General features: G+C 34.5%; 1 protein-coding gene across 1 annotated transcript; it reads right to left on the reverse strand.

Moving 5' to 3' along the window:
• Positions 1 to 3,071: 3,071 nt before the first annotated feature.
• On the reverse strand, positions 3,072 to 17,110 carry LOC133193824 (ribosome biogenesis protein WDR12 homolog). The gene is made up of 12 exons (XM_061329755.1): positions 17,035 to 17,110; positions 12,641 to 12,726; positions 11,697 to 11,803; positions 10,847 to 10,953; positions 10,490 to 10,605; positions 7,718 to 7,875; positions 7,156 to 7,201; positions 6,746 to 6,834; positions 4,883 to 5,023; positions 4,451 to 4,556; positions 3,947 to 4,079; positions 3,072 to 3,341 (listed from the first exon to the last, which is right to left on the reverse strand). The coding sequence occupies exons 1-12, from the start codon at positions 17,088 to 17,090 to the stop codon at positions 3,191 to 3,193; spliced, it is 1,296 nt and encodes a 431-aa protein (XP_061185739.1). The 5' UTR covers positions 17,091 to 17,110; the 3' UTR covers positions 3,072 to 3,190.
• Between the last annotated feature and the right edge of the window lie 663 nt (positions 17,111 to 17,773).

The following is a 17,773-nucleotide window of genomic DNA, read 5'->3' on the forward strand; positions in this document are numbered from 1 at the left end:
CTGTGTTTTTCTTAAAAATGAAAGTGATGTAAAAAAATTAAAACTTAAGCTTTTTTAATCATTGAAATTCCATGCAGAAATAAAGATCATACAAACCATTTTTCTCACATGACCTTCTAAATGCTAACTGTGACGTCATAAACCTGTGCATTTTCCCGTATTTTCTTAAAAAGATGCAGAAGACACTAATTTTCAATGAAATTTTCTTTCAGAAAATATTGTCCACAGGCATCGCGCCCACAAAGATTTTGAAATATATGATTTTTCAAAGAATTTTACACAACATATCCGAAAATTAAAGTGGGCGACAGCTGTGGACACTATTTTCTTAAAGAAAATAACCCTAGAAATGGGCCATATTGAGGCATTTTCTGTTTAAAATAGAGAAATGCATCAAATTCGTGACGTCATATGTCCAGAATATGGTACTCCTTCATGCTCTATTCCTTCCTGATTTATCACAGTCATATACTCAACTAATATTTAAGCCAGTTTCAAAACTTTTTGAAAGCATTAATTTTTTTAGGGCACAATAAAGCTAAAACCGTACCTTCTTCTTTGTCCAGTGGTTCTAGAAAAGAAGATGAAAATGTAAAAACTTTATAATGACAACGCTGACAATGGAAATGCACTGAGCCTTTCACTAAGGTGAGCTTAAAAAAAAAAAGAAATCACCTATTGTGGCCCACCCTACTCCGGTGCTATTTAAACAACTCGAGTCTACACTACCTGTGGATGCTTTAAAAAACATATGAACTAATCTGCATGCCTTTGGTGTTCTTGAGGTGTTTTTCCTATACCAGGTATATATATATATATATATATATATATATATATATATATATATATATATATATATATATATATATACACACACACACACACACACACACACACACACACACACACACATATATATATATATATATATATATATATATATATATATATATATATTCCTATGTTAAATTTTGATTGCCCATTGTGGCCCAACACTTACCCCCAGCTCATGAATTGAACAAACTTGAATCTACACAATGCGCTTGGACATAAGATTCAACTAGCCAGTGGTTCTTCAGAAAAAGATTTTTGAAATTCTCGCTTTATTATCTCCCCTTGAAAGAGGGCACAACTCTTCATTTGGAAAAAAAGCAACACTTGAATTCCCTTTAACCAAGGATATTTTCTGCCAAGTTGATTGGTTGATATTGTTGAAATTGTAACAAGAGGCCCATAGGCCATAACGCTCACCTGATTAAATTTGGCCCTGCTGTTCTTCACCACTTTCCCCCTTGTAAAACTTTAATTCCCTATTGTGGCCCAACCCTACCCCTGGGGGCCATGATTTGAACAATTTAGAATCTGATCTACCCCAGGATGCTTCCACATAAGTTTCAGATTTCTGGTCCAGTGGTTCTTGAGATTTTTGTAAAAATTTTTCCTTTATATTTCAGTGTTAACTTGGATTCCCTATTGTGGCCACGCCCTACCCCAGGGGTCATGATTTGAACAGTTTAGAATCTACACTATCCCGGATGCTTCCACATAAATCTAAGCTTTTCTGGCCCAGTTGTTCCGAGAAGATTTTTAAAGAATTCTTCTATATATTTCAATGTAAAACTTGGATTCCCTTTTGTGGCCACACCCTACCCCCGAGGTCATGATTTGAACAATTTAGAATATATGATCTACACTACCTCAGGATACTGTAAACCAACTTTTATTCAGTGCGAGAGATATTCGCGAGTTTCGTGACCCACTTTTACTTGCGAATATTAATAGCCGCGAACCATTTATTTTGCATTGAATTTGTATAGGATGTTTCCTCAGTCACGAAAATTAATTGTGGATAGTTTTTAAACCGATGAATCGCAAAAAAAAGATGACGCGAATATTAGTTGGTTTACAGTACTTCCACATAAGTTTCAGCTTTTTTGACCCAGTGGTTCTTGAGAAGATTTTGAAATTTTTTTCTTATATATTTCTAAATAAAACTTGGATTCCCTTTTGTGGCCACACCCTACCCCCAGGGATCATATAAGATATAATAGCCATAACATTACACAACTTAGATCTGTTACTGGTAATCAATATTATATACAGCAAGGAGGAAAAGCAGATCAGCTCTTCAACAAACACTTTTGCAAAATTTTACCAAACTATAATATATTCATTTGGCCATATTAACTTTTGAGTGGTGGGTGCTAGGACTTTCATACATGTGTTCCTTGTGATAAGAATTTCCCTTGGAAATACTGATGTCCCCATATGGCAGCTCATGTGGAATGTTAAAGTTTTTCTCAAATGCAAGTCAAACTCCAAGTTAAAGGTCAAAATTGTTATTACCCAACGAAAGGTCTTGTAACGAGGAATACACATGTGAAATATAAGAGCCCTTGCATTTACCATTCAGAATTTATGGTTAAAGTTTTTCAAAAGTAAGTGAAACTCCAAGGTCAAGGTCAAGAAGTCGAAATTGTTGGTACATGTACCGGGTGAAAGTTGTCAAAAGGAAAACACATGAAATATTAAAACCCTAGCACCAAACATTTAAAAGTTATGGTCAAGGTTAAAATATTTCAAAAGCAGGTCAAACTCCAATGTCAAGGTCAAAATTGTTGGAACCTTATGGAAAGTCTTGTTAAAAGGAATACACGTATGAAATATGAACGCCCTACCTCCAACCATTCAAAACTTATGTCCAGTGTTAATGTTTTAAAAAGAACATACTCCAAAGTCAAGGACAAAATTATTGGTACCCAAAGAAATAACTTGTCACAAGGAAAACACATGAAATATGAAAGCTCTAGCACCAACCATTGAAACTTATGGCCAGATTTAAGTTTTTCAAAAGTTGGTGAAATCCACGGTCAAGCACAAAATTGTTGGTACTCATAGAACGTTGTTGTCACATTGTATTTGGTCACATTAAATCCAATTCATAATCCTTTATTTATAGTATCAATAATACACATTTGACACAAAAACAAATGCAAGTCTCAGTCTGTAAGTTCAAATCTCATTGTTGACTGTTTCTTTCTATCCAAACACAAAGTTAAGGACTAAAAAAATTAAATTCTCATTTTTATTATAGAAATCCTTTTTTAAACAATTCAAAGCATAACATTAAGAAGTTTTATTTTAACACACATATTTCTCATTTCTATACATCATTAGTTAACAGCTAATATTATTTCCCTTTAGAAGACTGCATGTCTCTGTACTGAAAAATCTTCAGATGATTATCAGCCGCACCAGACAGAAGTAGGCTCGGGATTGACCAATCAACTGCAAGGATTTTCTCTTCATGGCCACTCATGTTGTACAATGGAGACTTTGGGCTGTCATTATAAAAAATAAATCCTGGTAAGCTATGTAGGAAATACGTTTAGTATGAAAGAATCTTCTATTTCAATTTCTTTGACTTAAGGTTCACTGACCCTCTGATAAGAGAGGTAACTCTAATAAGCATTAATGAGTACCATGGAATCATTGCTCGTGCCGGACCAATGTTCATGGACTTCATGGGTCATCCATGAATTTACATCAACACAAACATTTATTTCGTAAGAATATTGATTCATTGAATCTACCTTATAAATGAGTAACCCACGAAATTACGTCCTCGTGAACAAGTAAAATTTTGCTTGCCCATAAACATTGACCTCTACTGATTTCACAGGATTGTTCCTTTATAATATTGTCTGAAAATTTTTTCACCATATGGTATACTGAAATTGTTCATTCATCAAAAAAAAAAAAAAAAATTACATAATTGATCAGAGGGATGAAAAACCTTAATTTTTAGAGTTCAAAATGGAAAGAAACACTATACATCTACAGCTATTAATATAACGAAAAAGCAAATAAAATATCTTTGAAAGATATAAAATAGCAAACACAATAAATTCAAGATCTGGGAGAGAGATAGAGAGAGAGAGAATACCTTCTTGTGTCCCATAATTTCATTACACAGTCATATGAGCCTGAGATGAAAAGAAACTGGTTCACTGGGGACCAGCTAACACCTGATACCCAGCCATTGTGTGAGGTATAGGTACACTTAATAATGGTACCATCTACAAAAGATGATTAATAATGTAAGGTTGAAAGAGATGTAGACAATTAACAGTCAGGACCTTGTGCAGGTGATCATATTTCTTAAAATGTAACTTTATTTTTATGGTAAAACAATGTACTGAATGTAGGTATAACTATAAAACAGTAAATTTAAGATGCATTTGAATGACTTGAATGATTTTCTTTTCAGGTGGAAAACATAAACTTCACTCATATTTGAATCAATAAATAACATCTTATCCTCAACTGTACATCTATAATAAAAATCTTCATTGCATTTATACAATGTTAATAAATATGAGGGACATTTCGACAGATATCAATCCCCTAACACATATAATTCCACATTCTGACCTCTCCGTGAACTTACGTGACACTCTGGGGTCCCAGAGCCTGATATATCGGTCTGCTGATGCAATGATAATCTGTCTGTTTAAAGGGGAGAAGGACAGGTCTAAAATTACTTTGCTCCCTTGCTGAAAAGATCACATTACACAATGTACAGTTATTGATACATACATACATAAAATAATTTCTATATTTCAAAATTCCAAATATCATTTTCCTCACACTAGTAGTAAACTTCCTAAAATGTGAAATAGTGCTTGGACTATACACATATGATCAATGTTATTCTTAAAGAGTGATTCCCAATGTATGAATGGCTCAAAAAGCAAATGACATGCTTCCTATATGGCCATCTTTACTATGCAAGATAACATTAGAAAAGTACAGGTGAATTAACAATCAGATTGAAATCAAAGTCCTTATAGTGTTTCAGTATATTCAGTCCTTTTATTACTATTAGTGAGGTTTGTGTTGCTTTTTCCATGTCCCATAGCCTCAGTGTGTGATCCCATGATGCTGTGCAAACTTCTGACCTACTTAACCACTCTGTGGAGGATATTCCCTCTTTGTGACCAGAAAGAGTCAGAATGGGTACCTGTAAATCATATTTCTTGTACTGAAGTTATAAGAAATTACATGGATTATTTTCAGCAGCATATGATAAATTCTGAAAATAAAGTATAATTTTCCTGTTTTTTTTTTTTTTAAAGACCATTTGTTCCCCTTCACACATATCGTTAATAGAGACCCCTATCCATTTTTACTTTATTATCTTTTTATGATATACTGCTACTTTAAATTCCATTATAAAAATTTGGTAACAAAATTTTCACAGGAATCACATACATAATTGTCTTATTACATAAAATTAAACATAATTGTTACAGCAAACAAATTTTATTGATTTCAGTAGGCTTTAGGGTCGGGTATCGCAATTCCGCATCATGATATATCACTATTTTTCCCAAAAATATCACAATAATATCTGAAATTTTTACAAGCAATTTTTACAATGATTTAAATATTCATTATTTTTCCTAAAAATATGCTAGAAAAACATAACTTAATTTTTTTATTTACATAATAAAAGTATGTTTGGATATTAGGATGCTGTTCTTTCACCGTTTACAACATTTTTTAACACATCCTGTAATTGAAATTTGAAAGTTTGAAAAAATAAATGAATAATTTCTGGATTTTATAATTATGTACCTAAATACCGATATTTTAGTCTCCATATCACGATACGTATCACACAATCAAAAATAAGGAAATACCAATAAAATTGCACATCCTTCGTAAGTTCAACTTTTGTCAATCTGAATCAGGTAATCACCTAATGTCCTTTGAAGTCCATTGCTATGGCTTCAGCATGACTTGATGTCAAGGTTTAATCTATTTTCACAACCACCCCTGTATAGATTGAAGATTTATCTGATTTACCTTTGTTTGGATTGAGGATTTATCTGACTTACCTTTGTTTGGATTAAGGATTTATCAGACTTACCCTTGTTTGCATTGAGAATTTATTTGACTTACCCTTATTTGATTTGAGGATTTATCTGACTTACCCTTGTTTGATTTGAGGATTTATCTGACTTACATGTACCCTTGTTTGTATTGAGGATTTATTTGACTTACCCTTGTTTGTATTGAGGATTTATCTGACTTACCCTTGTTTGATTTGAGGATTTATCTGACTTACCCTTGTTTGGATTGAGGATTTATCTGACTTACCCTTGTTTGGATTGAGGATTTTTCTGATTTACCCTTGTTTGATTTGAGGATTTATCTGACTAACCCTTGTTTGGATTGAGGATTTATCTGACTGACATACCCTTGTTTGGATTGAGGATTTATTTGATATACCCTTATTTGGATTGAGGATTTTTCTGACTTACCCTTGTTTATATTGATGATTTATCTGACTTACCCTTGTTTGGATTGAGGATTTATCTGACATAGCCCTGTTTGGATTGAGGATTTATCTGACTTTCCCTTGTTTGGATTGAGGATTTATCTGACTTACCCTAGTTTGTATTGAGGATTTATCTGACATAGCCCTGTTTGGATTGATGATTTTTCTGACTTACCCTTGTTTGGATTGAGGATTTATCTGACTTACCCTTGTTTGTACTGAGGATTTATTTGACTTACCCTTGTTTGGATTGATGATTTATTTGACATACCCTTGTTTGGATTGAGGATTTATTTGATATACCCTTATTTGGATTGAGGATTTTTCTGACTTACCCTTATTTGGATTGAGGATTTTTCTGACTTACCCTTGTTTGGATTCAGGATTTATCTGACTTACCCTTGTTTGGACTTTTTTGGTGAGTTTTTGTTTTTTTGTTGCGGTCTCCGTTTCCTCCTCCTCCTCCTTGTCTCCCTCTGCTACAGGGGCTGTGTAGGAAAAAAATACACAATAATGAATATTCATTCCCAAAAGCTGTGTACTTAAAAAATCACAATAATAAATAATCAGTCACTAAAGCTGTTGTATGAAAAATACGCAAAAATAATCACTGACTGAAACTGTGTACAAAGAAATGAATGATAAATTAAAGATATAATGGAAAACATTCATGTATGTAAAGCATTGACAGTTTTATAAATAATACACTGTAATATAATTGTATCTAAACTGAAAGTTTCATCATTGACAACCCTACATTAAATAGACAATGCAAAATTTAAATCCTTAATAAAAGTAGGTTGATTTACCTGCTGACCAGAGTTTTAACATGTTGTCCCAAGATCCACTGACAAACTGAAAATGAAAATCAATATGTCAACAATGCTGAGTCTGGAGATCTTTTTTTTTTTTAAGAGATATACATTGTATATTTACTAACAATTCTACAAAAGCTTACATGTTCATTAAAGATAAGTCAACACCTATACAATTTATCACCCACAGTGAGCATTAACTTGAACATGTATAAAAACATAGGAAATGAAGAATGAATGCATGTGTTTATGAACAAATACAGAATAAAACCCTAAAAGTAGACTGGATACATCTATTTCATTTACCACAGAAATGTACATAATATTTACTGTCCATGAAAGAACTTTTTCTACAATTAAAATATACAATAAATCACACTTATAATGGATGGATAATTTTGCTTTGTTGTAAGCGTAATTCATTATAACACTCAGTTAGGTTCACAATATATTTTAAAACCACATGGAATCAAATTCACTTTGCTATAAGTGTCATATCCTTATAAGTGTTTTCATTATAAGTGGGTTTTACTGTATAATCAGTTCTAGATCTCACCTTATCTTTTTCTTCATTGACTGCTACGCAATCTACACTGCGAGCGTGGCCACGGCACGCATGTACACACTCCACAGAATTTTCCTGTTTATTCCACTCCCATATTAATAGAGTCTGGTCATGTGACCCCGAGATGAAACGACAGGTGGGTCCATCATCTGATAAACAAATATACAGTTTAACTTCGTTATCTCAAACATCAATATCTCAAATACCAGGGATATGTTGAAAATGGTTGACAGTCCAACGTTACCACTTTTTCTTTAAGTTTTTGAACCTTGTATTTCGAATCCTCAGATATCTTGAAGTTTTATTTTATTCCCATCAAGTTCCAGATAAAGAGGTTTGACTATATTGAAATGTACAATAAACGTGAGTATACAGTCCCATATTAGAAGACTCTGGTCATTTGACCCAGAGATGAATGGTACATGTTTGTCTTTCATCTGATCAACACACATAATAATATTTACTGTAAACATGGAAATTCATGCTTTGGGGTTATTTACATTAATATAATGCACCTGACTAGAGCAGAATGATCTACCTCCACTTAGACATATGACACACTTGGCTGGAGCAAATCCTGCGACACACTTGACTGGAGCTGAATGACCACCCTCCAATTACATGTAGAACTGTGACACATTTGACTTGAACAGAATGACCTACTTCCACTTTAGTACAAATCTCTTTTCTGCTTGAACTTTCAGTAAGGCATGACAATCTCGGCGATACATAATTAGTGTCTATCAAATGGTGACCTAGATTCTCATTGGTTAAGAAATAAATAACATTAGCAACTTTAGTTTGTTGTTAACAAACACTGAGATGACATAAGCACACCTCTTTACGCAAGAAACAATGTAATTGGTTCCTTGCGTCACTCGCTGATCTCTGAACTATTTTTTTCTCATGTGTATTTCACCCGTGAATATAAAGCTGTGTAAATTTCAGTATAGATGAGCTAATCTGGCAACCACTATTTGAAAGACGCTGAAAGTTCACGCAGAAAAGATATATGTACTATAATCATGTGACACACTTGACTGGAGCAGAATGACCTACTTCCACTTTGAAGTTATGTAACACACTAGATTGGAGCAAAATTACCTACCTCCACTAAGCCATGTGACACACTTGACTGGAGCAGAATGACCTACCTCCACTAAGGCAAGCGACACACTAGACTGGAGCAGAATGACCTACCTCCACTAAGCCATGTGACACACTTGACTGGAGCAGAATGACCTACCTCCACTAAGCCATGTGACACACTTGACTGGAGCAGAATGACCTACCTCCACTTAGCCATGTAACACACTTGACTGGAGCAGAATGATCTACCTCCACTAAGCCATGTGACACACTTGACTGGAGCAGAATGACCTACCTCCACTAAGCCATGTAACACACTTGACTGGAGCAGAATGATCTACCTATACTAAGCCAAGTGACACACTTGACTGGAGCAGAATGACCTACCTCCACTAAGGCAAGCGACACACTAGACTGGAGCAGAATGACCTACCTCCACTAAGCCATGTGACACACTTGACTGGAGCAGAATGGCCTACCTCCACTAAGCCATGTGACACACTTGACTGGAGCAGAATGACCTACCTCCACTTAGCCATGTAACACACTTGACTGGAGCAGAATGATCTACCTCCACTAAGCCATGTGACACACTTGACTGGAGCAGAATGACCTACCTCCACTAAGCCATGTAACACACTTGACTGGAGCAGAATGATCTACCTATACTAAGCCAAGTGACACACTTGACTGGAGCAGAATGACCTACCTCCACTAAGGCAAGCGACACACTAGACTGGAGCAGAATGACCTACCTCCACTAAGCCATGTGACACACTTGACTGGAGCAGAATGGCCTACCTCCACTAAGGCATGTGACACACTTGACTGGAGCAGAATGACCTACCTCCACTAAGCCATGTGACACACTTGACTGGAGCAAAATGACCTACCTCCACTAAGCCATGTGACACACTTGACTGGAGCAGAATGACCTACCTCCACTAAGCCATGTAACACACTTGACTGGAGCAGAATGACCTACCTCCACTAAGCCATGTGGCACACTTGACTGAAGCAGAATGGCCTACCTCCACTAAGCCATGTGACACACTTGACTGGAGCAGAATGACCTACCTCCACTAAGCCATGTGACACACTTGACTGGAGCAGAATGACCTACCTCCAGTAAGCCATGTGACACACTTGACTGAAGCAGAATGGCCTACCTCCACTAAGCCATGTGACACACTTGACTGGAGCAAAATGACCTACCTCCACTAAGCCATGTGGCACACTTGACTGGAGCAGAATGGCCTACCTCCACTAAGGCAAGCGACACACTAGACTGGAGCAGAATGACCTACCAACACTAAGCCATGTAACACACTTGACTGGAGCAGAATGACCTACCTCCACTAAGCCATGTGACACACTTGACTGGAGCAGAATGACCTACCTCCACTTAGCCATGTGACACACTTGACTGAAGCAGAATGACCTACCTCCACTTAGCCATGTGACACACATGACTGGAGCAGAATGACCTACCAACACTTAATCGTGTGGCAACTTAACTGGAGCAGAATGACCTACCTCCACTAAGCAATGTGACACACTTGACTGGAGCAGAATGACCTACCTCCACTTAGCCATGTGACACACTTGACTAGAGCACAATGACCTACCTCCACTAAGCCATGTGACATACTTGACTGGAGCAGAATGACCTACCTCCACTTAGCCATGTGACACACTTGACTGGAGCAGTATGACCAGGTATTGTCAGGAGTGGGGCACCTGTTGTGGACCAAAGCCTCACTGTGTTGTCATAGCAACCCGATAGTATGCTGAAAAATAAAAACAGAACACTTCTTTTGTTATTCTGTCGATAACTCAAGCTCAATAGTGCAACATTCTCTGAAATTTTTTTTCCCAACAAGCGCATGTGTTTTTGACACTGCATGATTATTAATCAAGCAGCATATTTACAAAAGATTTACTTCGGAGAAGAATAAATTCTAAACTGAAGGCTTTGAAATGTTGTGATTATCTCTCCTCTGTGGCTGTTACTGTTTTCTGTATACTGACCACTCTTGACATCCCTGTACACAGCTGACCCAGTCATCGTGGAGGAGGGAATCCTCCGGTTGTGGGGCTGGCTGTCTTTCTACAAACTCTATCTCAATTAAATCTTCCTGAAATTTAAAGCAAAAATCTTTACAAATCTAATTCTGATGATTGTTAGTACAATTTTCATAAAGCTGCTAAGTTTCTCATTCATCTAAGATCCTGAGCTAAATCTTTCACTCTATTCTATCACTTTCATTCACACGCTCTTTGCAGCTGATTAGTTTAAAACAACCAACATATACATGACAAACCGTTACCAGGCATTACACAGGGAAGGGCTCTCAAACCATTTTTTGCTACTGGGGCTTGGGCCATTAAAATTGGGAAAATTACCAACTTGATGGGAATATAGATATGCATTTCTTAATATCTAAATCACCAATCAAAAACACAATTTATCTCACAACTGTATTAAAACATTTGGAAGTCACAACTAAATCCACAACAAGCTCCCAAGAAAAAAGAGGCAGTGGTCAACGATGGGTTTTTTTTTCATACTAATTGTTAGGCCATTATTTACTCACTGGATTTTTCCATTATTTCCTGATCATGACAAGGAGCACACCACAGGTGTGACCGGTTGGCAGGGGATGCTCTTTCCTCCATGGCATCTGATCCCACCTCTGATGTTTTGGAGGTCCGTGTTTGCTCTGCTCCTATTTTGTATTGTTTAATTTTGAGCTTAATACTGTTCGTTATCTCCATATATATATTTCATTAAAGCTCCATGGAAACCTCAAATACTGCCCACAAATGTTCATTAGTCTTACACTGGCTGTCACAATTCTATTGGAATTTAATGGCTTACTGAAGAGACTCCTTTTTTCTCTAAATGTTTGTCTAGCGGCACTCTGAGGAACTCTCCATCCAACAGGAAATCAAAATCAACTGACGTCTCCACAGAATCATCATTGCCTGCTCATAAAACAAGTCAAAGGACTGCTCATGTTGTAATGTCATTTAAAATATAGCACATACTTTTGAAGCTGTCTAATACTGTCCATTCCTTATTTTACACCAAGCTCTGGTGCCATAAAACTTAAACGAGCTCACTTTTTACCTCAGTCTCACTTTTACAAAAGGAATATATAGTGGAAAAGTGAGGCTTAGATCAAAGTGAGCTCGTCTAAGTTTTCTGGCCCCCAGAGCCAGTACTTAATATAGCAAAATGGCTCTCAGATGTCAAATAGTGAGAACAATAATTTGTGAAAGGACAGTGGATCAAAAGATTTTACATGGATATCATCATCATACGAATGAAAGAGTAATTTTATTTCAGCGACTGGTGATTCTCACAAAATTACGATAACTGACTCCTCATGTATATTTAGGAATCTACAGTAACACAGTCATGATCATTGAAAGACTTCTAAACTTTTATGTATAACAATAATGTTTCTTTTCCTGTACTGGTATTTATGTTTTTGACAATCACAATTTAGAAGCTAGAATAAGCAAAAATTATCACTCTACCACATTAATCTACTATAATTAAAAACATACCTCGGTTTATCTCTGCATTTTGTGTATGTTTTTACATATTTTCTGTTCATTGAAAACTTATTTTCTCAAAAGGTTTATTAAATTCATAATAAATAGTTTTTTAAGTTACTGAGTAATTACAATATTGCAACAAAAATTTCTGGCATCAAAGTTGCAATTCATATTACTTTAAACATTTTAAAGTCCAAATATTTCAATATCACACAGAACAGAAATTTCCCTTTGAAATTTATGAAATAGATACTTTACCTTTTAAGATTTGGTTGATGAGTGCACTGAGCTCTGTGGTACCTACAGTTGCTGGTACTGAGTATGGTGTGTCAGGTACCGAGTATCTAATTATAAACAGTAATACATGTACGAATCAAAATATGTGCATGTACATATAGATTAAAATCGTTTTGATTCATCTGATTGGTCGACGGAATACAGTTTAAACTAGAACTGTCCAAAAGGGACAAATACCCCCCGCTGGGTTTTTCAGAGAAAGTACCAAATCACTAATGTTTTCTAGATGTGAGAGGTGTTCACAATTTCCTTAAACATTTACAGTGAAAATTTAATTACTCATTATATATTTTTATACGTCCGTCTTACGACGGGACGTATTATGTTATAGCATTCATGTTCGTCCGTCCCTTAGCTTTTTCATGTCCGGCTCATAACTTTAATACTATTAGGCCTAGAATTATCAAACTTTTTCAGCTGATACATCTAGGGTAGAAAGTGTGTCGCACATTAAAACCAGGTCGCTCTGACCTTTAATAAAGATGCTATGGCCAAATATGGAAATATCATAACTAGAAAACCATTAGACTTAGAATCAAAAAACTATGTTTTTTAACTTTTAAATTACACAATCCCAAAAGATGTCAGAGTATTGCAGTATCTTTATTAAAAAAGTGTTAAATCAAGAAAATACTAGTCTTATTTTTTTCATTATGTTCTTTACAGCAATCTGTAACAACAAAAATTCCACCTCTCCCATGGGTGTAATGATCAGGCACTGGTCAAGGAAAATTTTGATAGCAGAAAATTGCATGTCAAATTAGAGAGAAATTAATGAGTTTAGTGTGAGGAGATAACTGGTAGAGCATCTCTGATCAAGCAGGTGTTATCTACATCTCTTGGGAATTGGGCAAAAGGAATCAGTCTCTTAATTAATTGCTTGTGTTGTATTGAATTGTTCTTGTTGGCTAGTCTTACTTTCAAGATAAATTTGATGTAATTAAAACTAATTTGATATTGTATATAATAATTAAAACTTATATGATATTGTATAATATAATTCAAACTAATTATTTATTGTACATTTTTTATTTGAATTTTTATATCTTTACAACAAATTGCAGACTGCCTTGTCTCGCTAAGATGTCATTCAAACAAATGAATCTATACTGTTTATGATAATTTAACAATATTTGATGGGCGTATCATGCTGTGGTGGGGCACTTTATTTAATGAATGAAACTAAGGTGCAGCCTAATAAAACATCAATACTAATAATTACAGTGTTTTTTATTACATTGAAAAAATAGTTTGCAACTATCTGCCATCTTTGTGAGACATGACACTCTGCAAATTGATTGTTGAAAAAAAAAATATCATAATTAATTATAGAAAATCAAATTGATTTTAATACCTTTATATCAAACTCATTTTAAAAATAAAAGGCTGGTTTTAGTAACTATGTATTTTGACTGACATAAATTACAATTAAGAGACTTAGACAACAGAGATCTTTATTTCTTTCTGCCCAATTCCTCTGAGATATAGATAACACCTGCTTGATCAGAGATACAGCTTCCCACACTGAACTCATTAATTAATCTTTAACTGGATGCATGTCCACTCATTACTCCCAAGGGACAAATCGATTTACACTATCTGCTGTGTAATGTAAAAACTGTTTTTAATACTTTGTTGTTTTTATTTTAGTTCTATTAAATGAGTAGTTTTAAGCTGTAGTTCACATTTTTGTACAGATGTTCTAGATTCTATGTCTCAAACCTTAGACATGAACCCGAAATGACTAAGTCAATAAATGAAATTAAGAAAAAAAACACCTGTAAAATGCAGAAAAATTATCAAATAATGTTGAAAATACCAGGTGCACATCTTCACATGGTAAATAATAAGTGTACAAATTTTCATACAAATCTACGCAATAGTCTCTGGGAACAGATCCAGACAAAACCACATAATAAAAATGAAAAAAAACACCTGTAAAATGCAAAATAATTATCCAATCATAATGAAAATACCAGGTGCACACCTTCATATGGTGAATAAGTGTACAAATTTTCAGACAAATCCTTCCAACAGTTTCCAAGAAATGGTCCGGACAAAATCTCGTCTACAGACAGACGGACAGACAGACGGACATGCTGATTCCAATATACCCCCCCTAAACTTCGTTTGCGGGGGGTATAATTAATTTGACTAATCAGATAAAGCAAAATGAAGTAATAACGCCAAATCCTCCTCCAAGGCTGTCAATAGAGAAAAGTTTACATGCCCATCTAATAAATCGTCTCATTACAGCATATAAAACACTAAAGATGAGGTTCAGGTTAAAGAGATGAGTAGAAGAACATCTCCCCGATAGAATGGTTACAAAAATATGACAGGTAACACTGTTTAACTTAGTACAATATGTACCTAGGAAATAAGCCTCGAAGTGGGGAACCCCCGTTTGTTTATAATTTTTGTTTCTTACCTTATGTATTTTTAATATCCTGTATATGGCCAATTTTTAAACCTTAACAAAGTCAAAAGTACAAACCAATTGCTCCAATCTGATTAAAATCAGATCTTTGTTACGCTCTGAAATTCTGATGGTCATTTCGGAGCGTAACAAAGATCTGATTTTAATCAGATTGCAATTGCACAGAATGACATACATGTAGAATTGACGGAGAAATCACATATTTTCGAGAGAATAAATAATTAGTTAGTTTATTTAACTTCATATACAGGTGAATGTACTAAAATTTTTACTTTGATCACTTTTGCTTTCAACGAATTGTCTATCATATTGATATAACTTAATTATAGGGAGTCTGAATTCTAGTTTGCACTTTGCAAACATATAATAATATACATGTATATGAAATAATTTAAACAGTTAAATATCATGGCTAAGAGACCTAACTTTTGTATTGGGCAAATTCATCTATTGCACTACATGCCAACTTTCCTGATTTAGGCGGGATCCTCCCGATGTTACCCTTTGACCCTGCTTTCCAGATCGGGAGAGCAAAATTGCCCTAAAATCCTGATTTGAAAATATTCACCCTAAAATTTCCGATTTTCATAATTTCCCTAACGCCTTATTTTGTCAATCGGGATAAGAATGTCAGACTTGTTTATTCAATGCACACAAATTATAGTCTCCTTGATTTTTTAACACATGCAGAGGTGTAAATTACTTCTCGCTTGAACACACACAGCTGTTCAGGTACAGTAACTTATCTAGCCTGGAGCAGTTAGGGTATTAACTTTACAGTCAGAAGGGGTTTGCAAGGTGGAACACATAGATTTAGGTGTTAATTAAATATCATTTTATTAAAAACAAAAATTAAATGCAATGATATGATAAACAAATAATAAAATTGGAATCCATGTAGATCGTTTTTTAAAAACGAAAGTAGAAAACTACAAAGCATAGCTGCTAAGTCTGCTTATAATAAAAAGAATGTAAAGTTCATAGTTTAAAATAAGATGAAAATAATTAAGATGAAGCAACTAAGTCTCATGTCAAGTACACCGAATTTCTTCTCCCTCCCCTCCCCTAATTTCTTCTCCCTCCCCTCCCCCTCCCAAAAGTGATACTGTACGTTGTATTTCTTTGTTATGACATGGTAATACCCACATAGCACTGACAAGACTGCAGTCCATCGTGACTATAACAATTTTAATTTTTGTTTGGGATAGCGGGTAGCCATGTAACTGATGATCTTAAAAAAAATTAAATTCAAATTGTTTTGTGTGTGTGATAAAAATTAACCATTTCTACTTATTAATAGGGAACAGAATGACATATATATTCCACAAATTTTCTTATCTCCCACACCAAATAAATAAATAAAATAAAAAAGTAATTAAAGCATTGCAAATTTTCAATACATGTAATTCTTTCAATGTCATGTCTAATTAGGAAATTCTAATTGTGTAAAATGTAAATATAGAATCTTAAAAATGTTTCCCAGAAACTCATATATTTCTAAAACTTAACAAAAAAAAATCATTGAACTGAAAGTTGTATATTTTCCCATTTTTCACCAAATTATGTGTCTTGGTCAAACATAATGTTGTTTACTGGTTTAACTAAACAGATAGTTATATCATTTCTTTATAGTGAGAGAGGCACCCATTTAAGCAAAATTTGGGAAGGAAAATATTTGTTTGTGTTATTTATCCTTAAGCTGTACCAATAAGTGATATCAATATTATAAATTTAAAAAAATGGGATAAACATTTATTTTCACGACAAAATGTCGCGAATTTATAACGCGCAAAATCCCCCATGGGAATGTCTATTGCTTATCCCAGATGCGTTTATTTTGTTGGGAAACAAATAACGACAGTAAAACTAAAGAAAACAAATGATTCCCATATATACAAAGGATATAAAGTCTTACTGTGATTGTTTTGTAAAAAACTTTGCTTGCACGTGTGGTATGTTTTCGTCCGACATAATGTAGAATCTGCCTCCACACAGTAAAGAGCTCTCCCAAGAACAATAACTCTCATTTGTGCACTCTCTCTAGCTTTTGAGTATCATATATTTTAATCACATAGAATTAGGCACATCTCCCCAGATATTTAACATTTCTATAAAAGAATATTTTGAACTTTAGATTTGTAATTTTCACAAGTTGATTTTTTAAAATACCACCATCTTTAAACATTTATAGATCTGCAGAGCCATGCAAAAAATAATTCTACGTAAGAAAGAGTAAAAAAAAGCTGCCATATTGTACGTATGTCTTCCAAACCTTTATATAATTTTAAAAGTACTACCCTTTCTTAATTGATTTTTAGTAGTGATTATTCGTTTAATCAATAAATCAGGAGATGTACAGATGTGATTTTGAGGTTAAACTGAACATTTCTTTTTAAACAGTTAAAATAAGTCTTACTTTGTCAGTATTCAGCAGCTCCCCCCTGGTCCCGACCAGCCGACCATGTAGCTGGTTAAAACTTTCAGAAATAGATCTAGATTTACTGAAACACTTTTGAAATGAATAAAAAGATACCAGTAATTATTGTTCTTCCTTTTTTATTGGGGTGAAAGGGAGGGGGAAGGAGAATGTAGTCCTATGTACATAATAATAACTTTTAACATACATGTTTAATATCAATAGATAGGAATCGGGT

This window comes from Saccostrea echinata, unplaced genomic scaffold, assembly GCF_033153115.1.
Source record: "Saccostrea echinata isolate AGI-Se365-2 ecotype Australia unplaced genomic scaffold, CSIRO_AGI_Sech_v1 ptg000028l, whole genome shotgun sequence".
NCBI lineage: Eukaryota > Metazoa > Mollusca > Bivalvia > Ostreida > Ostreidae > Saccostrea > Saccostrea echinata.

Bases quoted from the DNA above. Each gene is read 5' to 3' on its own strand.
- LOC133193824 (XM_061329755.1), bottom strand. From the start codon at position 17,090: ATGTCGGACGAAAACATACCACACGTGCAAGCAAAGTTTTTTACAAAA. The intron at 10,606-10,846 runs GTCAGTATACAG...TTTATTTTTCAG, and splicing joins GTACAGGGATGTCAAGAGTG to CATACTATCGGGTTGCTATG. The intron at 6,835-7,155 runs GTAAATCAACCT...TTTCCTACACAG, and splicing joins GTTAAAACTCTGGTCAGCAG to CCCCTGTAGCAGAGGGAGAC.